Source organism: Piliocolobus tephrosceles, chromosome 3 (genome assembly GCF_002776525.5).
Source record: "Piliocolobus tephrosceles isolate RC106 chromosome 3, ASM277652v3, whole genome shotgun sequence".
Classification (NCBI taxonomy): Eukaryota; Metazoa; Chordata; class Mammalia; order Primates; family Cercopithecidae; genus Piliocolobus; species Piliocolobus tephrosceles.
Window position 1 is genome coordinate 31,145,939 of NC_045436.1, and position 11,729 is coordinate 31,157,667.

At 36.2% G+C, this 11,729-nt stretch overlaps 1 protein-coding gene across 11 annotated transcripts in view; it reads right to left on the minus strand.

Annotated features, from left to right (window-relative positions):
* RXFP1 (relaxin family peptide receptor 1) overlaps positions 1 to 11,729 on the minus strand; it is a 139,254-nt gene that overhangs the window by 15,523 nt on the left and 112,002 nt on the right. For 8 of the 11 annotated variants that reach the window (XM_023226473.1, XM_023226515.1, XM_023226436.2 and 5 more), the window contains 3 exons: positions 10,977 to 11,048; positions 9,176 to 9,247; positions 4,361 to 4,432 (listed from right to left, as the gene is read on the minus strand). In XM_023226473.1, coding sequence (XP_023082241.1) covers positions 4,361 to 4,432; positions 9,176 to 9,247; positions 10,977 to 11,048 — 216 coding nt within the window. The remainder of the gene's footprint in view (positions 1 to 4,360; positions 4,433 to 9,175; positions 9,248 to 10,976; positions 11,049 to 11,729) is intronic. The other 3 variants (XM_023226464.2, XM_023226511.2, XM_023226506.2) reach the window with 2 other exon arrangements.

Consider the following 11,729-nt stretch of genomic DNA (forward strand, 5'->3'; position numbering starts at 1 on the left):
AAAAATGCTCAACATCACTAATCAACAGAGAAATGCAAACTGAAACCACAGTGAAATATTACCTCACACCTTTTAGCATAATTTTTATCAAAAAGATGAAAGATAAGTGCTGAAGATGATTTGAAGAAAAGGTTGCCCTTGCATACCGGTGGTGGGAATATAAATTAGTACAACCATTATAGAAAATAGTATGGGGTTTCCTCAAAAATCAAAAATTGAACTACCACATGATCCAGAAACTCTGCTACTGGATATATATCCAAAGGAAATAAAATCAGTATGTTAAAGAGATTTCTGTACTCCCGTATTCATTGCAACATTATTCATAATAGCCAAGGTATAGATTCAACCCAGGTGTCCATCAAAGGATGACTTGATTAAAAAAAAATGTGTACATACACAATAGAATACTATTCAGCCTTAAAAAAAACCAGAAAATCCTGTCATTTGCAACAACATGAATGAATCTAGAGGACATTATGCTACATGAAATAAGTCAGGCATAGAAAGACAATTACCACATGATCTCATTTATATGTGGAATCTAAAAAAGTTGAACTCATGGAAGTAGAGAGTAGAATGTGGTTACCAGATGCAGAGGGGGAAGGATTGGAATATACTGGTCAAAAGGTACAAAAATTTCAGTTAGAAAGGAGGAATAAGGTCAAGACATCTATTTTGCAACATGCTGACTTTCGCTAATAACAATGTATTGCATGCTTGAAAATTGCTAAGAGAGTAGATGTTAAATGTTCTCACCACAAAAAATAAATATGTGAGATGATGCATATGTTAATTAGCCCAGTTTAGGCATTCCACAATGTATACATATTTCAAAACATCATGTTGTACTAATAAATATATACAATTTTTCTTCATCAGTGAAATGAAGAGATAGCAATAGCACTGGTCTCACAGGGTTGATTGTACATTTAAGTGAATTAATTAAGATAAAACAGTTAGAACAGTACCCAGCTTGTGGTAAATACTCTGTGATTATGAGAGTGATAGAGTGAGAGCTAATAAAATATGAGCATGAAGGCAGAGCTGTCAAGAAAGGGCTGCCACCAGAGAAGAGGTAGTGGACCCAGAAAGAGCTGTACCTATTTCCCATTTTGCCTAAGATCAGATATGGTTTAAATACAATGAAATGAAATAATCTCATTTAGTCAAAATTTGAATTAATGGAATTATATATCATATCTTTTATAATAAATCTTAAGTCATGAAACATGAAATGAAAAGTAGACTTCAAAGGGAATTTATTTTTATACTTTAAGTTTTTAGAGTGGGGACTTGCTATGTTGCTCAGGCTGTACTTGAACTCCTGGGCTCAAGGGATCCTCCTGCCTCAGCTTCTCAAGTCACTGGGACTACAAGCACCTGCCTTCTTAAAGAGAACTGAAAGCTAAATTTAAATGGAGAAAATTTCAGAATCTTTGAAAAACAACACCTTGAAACAAGAATCATTGATTAAAGGAAACTTCTCAGGAAAAGTTCTCTTTTTAAAATATTTAGACTGGGTGTGGTGGCTCATGTCTGTAATCCCAGCATTTTGGGAGGCCGAGGTGGGAGAATGGCATGAGCCTTGAAGTCCAATACGAGCAGCCTGGGCAACATAATGAGACCCCCATCTCTACAAAAATGAAATTAAAAAAGAAAAGAAAGAATAAATAAACAAAAATATTTACTGAAGATTAGACCATAAGTTACATGGGGGATGGAAGGAACTTCTGGGGCAGCCATGGTTACAGAAAGAAGGAAAGAGAGAAAGAATGACAATGACCAATGGGTTGTATAAAAAAAAAAGAAGTGGACTCAGCAAACTAGAAATGAAAGGAAACTACCTCACATAATAAAGGATGCATATGAAAACCCACAGTCAATGGTAAAAGACCAAAAGCTTTCCCCTAAGAGCAGGAACAAGACAAGGATGCCTGCTTTCACCACTTTCATTCAACATAATGTTGGATGTCCTAATCAGAATAATTAGGCAAGAAAAATAAATGAAAGGCAGGCATCCAAATTGTAAAAGAAGAAAAAAATTACCTCTGTTTACAGATAATGTAATCTTATATGTAGAATATCCAAAAGATTTAACTAAAAAGAAATCCACTTGAACTAAAACATTCATCAACATTGTTGGGTACAAAATTAACACACAAAAATCAGTTGTGTTTCTATACGCAATGAATAATCACAAAAGGAAAATTAGGAAAAGAATTCCATTTACAATAGCATCAAAAGAATAATATACTTAAATAAACTTAATCCAAAGAGGTGAAAGATAAATACCCTTGCAACTGTGAAACATTGCTGAAAGAAAATAAGGAAGACACCAATGAAGGGAAAGATATGCTATGTTCACAGATCAGAAGACTTAATATTAAGATGTCAGTATCGCTCAAAGTGAGCTACAGATTCAAGGCAATCTGCCAAAATCCCACTGCCTTTTTTTTTTTTTTTTTGCAGAAATATAAAAATCCATCCTAAAATTCATATGGAAAACGCAGGGAGCCCAAATAGCCAAACAATCTTGAAAAAAGAAGAACAAAATTGGAGATGTCACACTATTTAATTTCAAAACATACTACAAAGCTACAGCCATCAGTGTGGTACTGGCTGAAATGCATACATGTAGACTAATGGAATAGAATAGAGCGCTCAGGAACAAACCCACAGATACATGATCAAATGATTTTCAACAAGGGTGCCAAGGACATTCAATGGGGAAAAAGTAGTCTTTTCAATACATTGTGTTGACAAAACTGGACATCCACATGCAAAAGAATGAAGTTGGATCCTTACCTTACACCACGTACATAAGTTAACTCAAAATGGATTTAAGACCTAAATGGTAAAGCTAAAAACTACAAGACTCTTAGAAGAAATCATACAGGAAAAGCTTCATGACATTGGTGTCATTTTGGATGTGACACCAAAAGCATAAGTAACAAAAGAAGAAATTTAAAAATTAGACTATATATAAATTAAAAACTTTTATGCATCAAAGGACACCATAATAGAGTGAAAAGGCAGCCCATGCAACGGGAGAAAATATTTGCAAATCATGTATCTGAAAAGAAGTTAACATCCAGAATATATAACTCCAACAATCTAACAACTACAGAAAAACTGAACAATCCAATTGAAAAATGAATGAATGACTTGAATAGATTTTTCTGCAAGAAGATATCCAAATGGCTAATAAGCACATGAAAAGTTACTCAACATCATTAATCACTGGGAACCACAAAACAAAACCATGGTGAGATACCATTTCACATCCATTAGCATGCCTATTTTCTTTTCTTTTCTTTTTTTTTTTTTTTTTGAGACAGAGTCTCGCTCTGTCGCCCAGGCTGGAGTGCAGTGGCCGGATCTCAGCTCACTGCAAGCTCCGCCTCCTGGGTTTACGCCATTCTCCTGTCTCAGCCTCCCGAGTAGCTGGGACTACAGGCGCCCGCCACCTCGCCCGGCTAGTTTTTTGTATTTTTTAGTAGAGACGGGGTTTCACCATGTTAGCCAGGATGGTCTCGATCTCCTGACCTCGTGATCCGCCCGTCTCGGCCTCCCAAAGTGCTGGGATTACAGGCTTGAGCCACCGTGCCCGGCCATGCCTATTTTCAAAAAAACAGAAAATCCCAAGTGTTGGGAAGGATGTGGAGAAATGGAAACCCTAGTATACCAGTAGTGGAAATGTAAAATGGTTAAACTCATATGGAAAACAGAATGAAACATACATTAAAAATAAAATGACAGAAATGTATGAAACAGCAATTCTACTTTTGAGAGTAGATACCTAAAAATTGAAAGCAGGGTCAACAGATATTTGTACACCCAGGTTCATAGTAACATTATCCACAATAGCCAAAAGATGGAAGCAACTCAAATGTCCATTAATGGGTGAATAGATAAACACTGCAATATATATACACAATGAAATATTGTTCAGTCTTAAGAAGGAAGGAAATTCATTTCTGCTACAACAGAAATGAAACTTGAAGACAGTATGCTAAGTAGAATAGGCCTGTCACGAAAAGATAAATATTCCATGATTTCACTTCTATGAGGTATCTAGAGTAGTCAAATTGACACAGACACAAAGTAGAATGGTGGTAGCCAGGGGATGGGGGAAGAGTGAGTGGGAAGTTAGTGTTTAGTGGCTAGAGTTTCAGTTTTGCAACATGAAAAACTTCTGGAGGTAGATGGTGGTGATAGTTGTGCAGCAATGTGAATGTAGCTAATGCTACTCAACTACACACTTAAAAACAGCTAATTTTATGTTATGCATATTTGACCACAATTTAAAAAATAATACAATAAAGAAATGAGGTGGCAAAATTAATATTAGTCTTACAATTGTGACAGCTCCTTCAGGTCCTTGAATATAAGCGGTGGAAGATTTTCAATCTTATTACTTCCTAAATCCCTGGAGAAATAATTGCAAATATGTGATACTATTTTCTTAAGACTTTATTCACTGTTCTGAAATTCATTAGGAAACCACTACACAACTTTTCAACAATGCCATTGGTGAGTTATATTAATCACCAGAAGTCTAAAACTTTAAAAAAGGAGCAAAGTAGGAAAATATAAAAATATTTTATCCCATTTCATCATCCCCTGGAAGACAAATACTTGATGGTATTTGATCTTGTTTTTTTGTTTGTTTGTTTGTTTTTTTGGTTGAGACGAAGTATTGCTCCGTCACCCAGGCTGGAGTGTAGTGGAGTGATCTTGGCACGCCTCAACCTCCATCTCCCGGGTTCAAGCGATTCTCCTGCCTCAGCCTCCCGAGTAGCTAAGATTACAGGTGCGTGCCACCATGCCTGGCTAATTTTTGTATTTTTAGTAGAGAAGGGGTTTTCACTATGTTGGCCAGGTTGGTCTCGAACTCCTGACCTTGTGATCCAACTGCCTCAGCCTCCCAAAGTGCTGGGATTATAGGCGTGAGCCACCGTGCCAGGCCTGATCTGGTTTTAATCAATCACATTTTCTAATTCTTTTAATTTCTGTGTTGTGCCCCTTCTTCCCTTGTTCTCTTTTTCTGTGTTAGAACAGATATATGGTTTGTGGTCTTAATTTTTGTCTTCTGCTTAGGATTGTTATGATTACTATGGAAGTGTATTATTTCAAGTTCGAGTTTCTTTCACAGCTGATATATATAGGATCTCATACTATCCTGCGGTAGGGTACTTTGCATGTCATCTTGTGTGTGTGTAGAGGGCCTGCTTAACATGGTATGACCTCGTAGCTTAGTCCTAAAAAGGTTTTTGACAGCAGCACCTCTCACGGTAGCTTTGACAGTGGCAGCTCTCATGTGAAAGGCCTCACATTCTTTTATACAAGATAAAGTTTCAATAGACTCGAGCTCTGTAAGGTGATCAAGAGATACTAAGGGAAAGTCTAACCTTTTTCTATTCATCTCCAAATCATATTTGTTGCCACTGGGATAGGTAGGAGAATGAATAGATGTATTTGTTATATATGCTGGTTTGCTTATAAGGCAAAAGCTAGATTTTTGACCTGGAAGGGTAGGACAATTTTAGACTGAGTTTTTAAAACTAAGTGGGTAATATAATGTGATAAATATTATAAATGTCTTTGCTGTAAACTGAACCTGGAGACTATTGTTGTTATTTACATATTTATTGGTGAATTGTCAACAAAGATAGATTGTTCTGATTAGACAACTGAAGGAATTATTCTAAAATTCCATCTCTTTCATAAAGAGTTGGAATCTCCTTCAATAGCTTACTGTACCTTAGGAGATGAAATCAAAACTGCATTGTGTGACAGAAACAGCCTTTAATTAATTAATTAATTAATTTGAGACAGGGTCTGCCTCTGTCGCCCAGGCTGGAGTGCAGTGGCACAAATGGCTCACTGCAACCTCCACCTCCTGGGCTTAAGCCATGCTCCCCCCTCAGCCTCCTGAGTAGCTGGGACTACAGCCATATGCTACCATGCCCAACTAATCTTCGTATTTGTGATAGAGGCTGGGTTTCTTCATGTCTCCCAGGCTGGTCTTGAACTCGTGGGCACAAGCGATCGTCCTGTCTCAGCCTCCCAAAGTGCTGGGATTACAGGTGTGAGCCACTGCACTCGGCCATAATAAACCTTTAAATATTCAAATGTCTTGCCATTGACTATGTTTCCAGTCTCCTTGCCTACCACTTTCTACCCAAAGTAACTTTTCACCATGGCCCAAATGCACTTCAGTATTTTAATCCATACTCTTCTTTCCTTCCTTGTGATCTCATATTCATCCTTCTAGACTTCATTCCTCTGTTAAACCTCTGAGCCCAGGTAGGTGAAGTGTTTTGTCCTTTATTCTCCTATACATTCCTCTTGCATACTTCTACTATAGCACATATAACACATATAGCACATATAACATCGTAGTACAACTGTTTCTGTACATATGTGTTCCCTTTCTGAAACATGTGAGTTCTTTGAGTACAAGAATGATATCTATTCATCTGCGCTACCCAGTGCCTAGCTCAGCTTTGGACTAGCTATTCTCTCCATCCCCAGTTTAGAAGACTATGAACAGACTGAGTCTATCTGCTTCATCTTTAGTAAAAGTGGGGCACAATTTCAGTTCCTTGTATAGGAAGCCAAGTAAAATACTCATCATATTAGTAAAGCAATGTGCAAAACAGATTTAAAATGGTGCACTGGGCTATTAAAATTCCAAATATCATGTTCAACAATTACTGGTGGGAGTGTGGGTTTTTGTTATCAGAGCAAATCCCAGCATACAGTTCTAACAGCATGAATCATGTAATGGGATAGTGTTGGCCCAGATCCCAAGTGACATTTGAAAGGGCCATTTTCTCAGCTCAAGTTTAGGAAAGTTAGGCTAAACTTAATTGGAGTCAAGGTCCATTTCTGAATGAACTCAGGAAACACCTTGTAAACTAGAGTAGTTGACTTTAAAAGCTCAAATTAACTCAACCACGTGGCAAAGATTTTCTGTCACTAGAGCTACTTAAAGTCCTCTGTGACAAGTGAATCCTGACTCTTTGTTCTCATTAACTCTGTTGGTGTGATGGAGCCTGGAGGGGCACAGAGTATAGTTCAACCCTCTCTCAAAAGGACAGTTTAGATATAGACTCATCCAATGAAAGCCATCGACTCTTAGAAAACATGCCATTTTTGTCCTGGTGAATCTGATTTTTCAGGCAAGTGTTTAATGTGGGATTAGGTGTACTAAAGTCCACCTAACAATTAGCAAGACAAATTATTGGCCTTGGTTACCCTCTGCAGTTTGTATTATTCTTTCCCTTACTTCTGAACCTGGATTGGCATTGGTTATGCACTAAGCTCTTTGAGTTCATGTTCACTGTCAGTTATTGATATATAAAATTGCCACCATGAAGGCTAGGATTTGAAGAAACTATCCCTTGATATTCAGGTGTGATTTCAAGTGGATGAAACAAGAAAAAAATATATAGTTAGTATCCCTTGACTAATGTGTGTTCTAATGTCTAGATAATACTTTGGATCATCCAGCTGCATCTTCCCCTACTATTGATACTACTTTCCTGTGTGCTGATGATATGGGTCAGTTGTCATGTACCAGAAGTTGCTACAACAGATGGTTGGTTCTATTTGTTTTTGAGATTTTCCTGCACATTTTGTGAATGATTGGTACTGACCACCAAAAAATGTTTCAGGCTACAGGTAAAATGTTGGGTTTTCAATGGCTCGTTCCCTGATGTTTTGGGGCAGAATGCAGGATTGTTTCCTGAGAAATGTTCCAACTCCTGGCAGTATATTCCCTGTACCTCGCATAAGGAAAAGCATATTGTAACTTCTTGAGTGCTCAGGTAAGGTGTCCTGGTGTTATTTTCATAACATTCTAATTGTGTTCTTTAATTTTTATGGAAAAGTTTTAATAAATCAATGTTCTATCTAGCTAATTGTCAAAACGTGTAGCTCTGTCCACATTCAGGTGCTTTCCAGAAAACAGATACTAGCTAGGCACAGTGGCTCATGTCTGTAATACTAATACTATGGGAAGCTGAGGTGGGAGGATTGCTTAAGGTCAGGAGTTCCAGGCCAGCCTGAGCAACACAGACAGACCTTGTCTCTACAAAAAATAAAAAAATTGGCTGGGCATGGTGATGTGCTGTGGTCCTAGCTACACAGGAGGCTGAGGTGGGAGGATCACTTGAGCCCAAGGAGTTCGAGGTTACAGTGAGCTTCATTTTGGGCAACAGAGCGACACCCTGGCACTAGAAAAAAGCAAACAAAAAGTGAACAGAAAAAAAAGAAAATTGACACTAAAATATAAAAAAATGGTCTGAAGGATAAGCACTTCATTCACTGTTCTACATCTATTTTATTCTGAAAATCAACTATAATGTGCTTAGACCACAGGATTTAGTTCATCATAGAATTGTTATATTGTCCTTTGGAATTACATCATCGGCATTTAAAAGGGGCATTATAAAAATAATTTCTCTCTTCATTATTATAGGTAGGAATATTATCCACAGTAGTATCTAATTTCTTTACAGATCCAAGATTTTCCTTTGGTTTCAGATCAGCAAAGTGGTGTCTTCTAATCTTATGGTCCCTGAATCCTAATCCTTTAGGAAACATAATAACAAATTTCCTAGCCTGGCCAGCATGGTGAAACCCCATCTTTACTACAAATACAAAAATTAGCTGGGCATGGTGTGATGTGTCTGTCCAGCTACTCAGGAGGCTGAGGCAGGATATTCACTTTAACCTGGGAGGCGGAGGTTGCAGTGAGCCGAGATCGCGCCACTGTACTCCAGCCTGGGCAACAGAGTGAGACCCTGTCTCAAAACAAACAAAACAAAACAAAACAAAACAAAACAAAACAAAACAATCCACAAATTTACTGTCCTTCTTTAGGAGTGGAACAAAGTGGTATAGAATGTATTTTATTTATTAATTTTTTATTGGCTTTATTATTTCTTTACAGCTGTGTTTCCTTTAACCCACTCTCCTCAAATTTCCATATATTTTTGTATGCTATCTGAATTCCTTTGTGGCTTGAGGTGTATATATGTAAATAATGCTTAGAAAGAGGAGATAAGTAATATTTCTTAAATGTATAAACATGTAAGTACAAGTGTGAAAAATAAAACAGTAGAAGGAAAATTCTTAACAGTATATATGCAGTCATACTTACAATTCATCCAGTTTCTGGAGAGGTGCAAAAGTATTTTCATTTAAGTGATTAATTTTGTTTTTCCTCATCACTCTGAAAGTAAAAAGAAAAATACATTGTAACTTCTTTAGGTAACTGACAAGAATTACTAAAGAGAGGAACAGTCTGCAGAAACAAAGATAATGAATATACGGTACATTTTTCCCATAAAGACATTTTTAAGTAGTATAAATTATCCAATTTAATTTTAATCCTAAATTTCTCAAATGTTTTAATGATGATAATAATAGAAATTCAAAATTTTAAGTGAAATAGGGAGGGAAGAGCTTTGCAAGAGAAATCATGAAAACCCCTGCTTTTTAGAATACAGACTGCATATCTCGCAACCAAGAGCATATGAGCTGTTTTAGAACTTGTCTCTTCAGTCTGCATAGCATGTCTGTCTAACAAAATAGCCCACACACCACAACACTCCTACTGATTTGTTACTTGATGTGATTTAGGGCGGATCTGCCTAAGGAAGTCCACTCTTAGCTGAACCCCTTTAGAAGAATCTCTAATTTGGGATGCTGAATCAGACTGTTTAACTCTTGACATTTTTGCACTGATCTCATGTGTTATCAGTTAGCCTAGAGGACCAACTCAGAACTAAGTTTTAAAGGGCTTTTAATGTTTTAAACATTGTATGACGTGTCTTCAAATTGTCCTTTCTGATTTATTTCCTCACTGCACTCCAAACCATTACCACCATTTCCCAATATTCTTGGACCTTAAAAGCACAACACCTGCCAAGAGGAAATCCACAAATAATCTCTTAATACAGAGGTTTCCTTAAAAAATAAATACAATAGAAAAGAAATTCTAAGTTTTTCAGATATTTGCTCTGTGTCCTTCAGGTGCAACTTGGTTTCCTTTGGGTAATTACTATACACTATTTTGCATGACTTTATATCAAGCACCCTGCACCTGAAGATTGCTGAACTCAGGAGGAGTTCAAACTGGAACTTATTGGAACCTATTGGAATGGGGGGTATAATTGGAGAAAACATATGGTAATATCAGTGGGAGTTATTGTATTGCCTATATACAGGGGTCCTGTATAGTCTAGGATAATGGTTTTCAAATATTTCCTGTGGTAACACATAGTAAAAAATGTATTTTATATTGGATCATAAAACACACACACACACAGAGACACACACACCCCCCAAGGCTCATGAAACAATACATTTACTATCTGCACTGCAGTCTGATATAATCTATTCAATTAAATTCTGTTTCATTTAAAAATGCTGACAAGGGTATACTAAATTATGCTATATATTACTTTCATCACCTACTTATTAGTTGCAATCCATAGTTTGAAAAACATTCTGGTAAAATAAGCTGTGAATAGGAGAGTTGGATTTTTTTTGTTAACTGAAGGAAGACCTAACTAACATCCTTTACTTTCAACAGAAAATACCATGTATATTTAAAATAGGCCAAAGATGCATGAGAAGGAATTACACTCACTAACACTTTAGGGTTTATCTTGATGTCTATCATTACATCCTCAGGGCTGTGAGCATTCAGCAGTATTTTGTTTTTCATTTTGATTGTAACTATTTTTTCACAATTATAAAGAAAAAATTTATGCCATAATAATTTGCAAAGGATAAACATTCTTATAGACTAAGACTTCAATTTAGCGTTTCTCAAACTGAGATCCAATGACAGACTCTTGATGTTCTTTGGGAATTTTTTCCCATAAAATGGGTGTTTTAAAATTTTATTTGTAAGAAAATATAATATTACTTCAAAAGCATAGCGTATTACTTACAAAACAGTTAAATTACTGCAGGAAATAAAAGTCAAATTTCTTAAATTATGGATATGGTTGCCTTCAAGGTCCCTGGAACATAAAAATAAAACGATACAGCTAAATCTTAATCATGGAGAGAAATAAATTGGTTAAAATTATTTGCCTTCTAATAAAATATCTTTTCTTTACATACTGTTTATTTCATATAGACGCTCACTTGTAGCCATTTCTATTACAGCTGAAATTATAGATATATAATATCTATATTATACTCTTTTTTTCTATGTTAATAGTAAAAATGTTTTGCTTCCTATCTGTATCATGAGTTCATATGGTCATGTATATTCTGAGAAATCGAAAAGAACAAGAAGTCAAATCGAAAACATTTGTTATGATAAATACCTAAGTTGTTAACCAATATTTCATAATGAATCATATTAAACATTTGTCCCAAGTTACCAATGGAATTTCCCTAAGTGGTGTGATTTTATTTTGCTACAGTTTGCATCAGATTCTATTACTGTTGCAGAAGCTGCTGCTGGCCAAACAATATTTAGCTCCTACCTTTCCAGCCTAATCACTCCCCAGAAAAAATTCTCAATAATCTTTTACTATTGGGAATACTCTTATTTGCTTTTTATGTTGTCACAAAGGCCAGTGCAGACAGAGAGCAAATAGCAGACTGCCTTAGGTTCTGCATTCCCAATTCAGAGAGCTGCATATCTCTATCTATCTATCTATCTATCTATCTATCTATCTATCTATCTATCT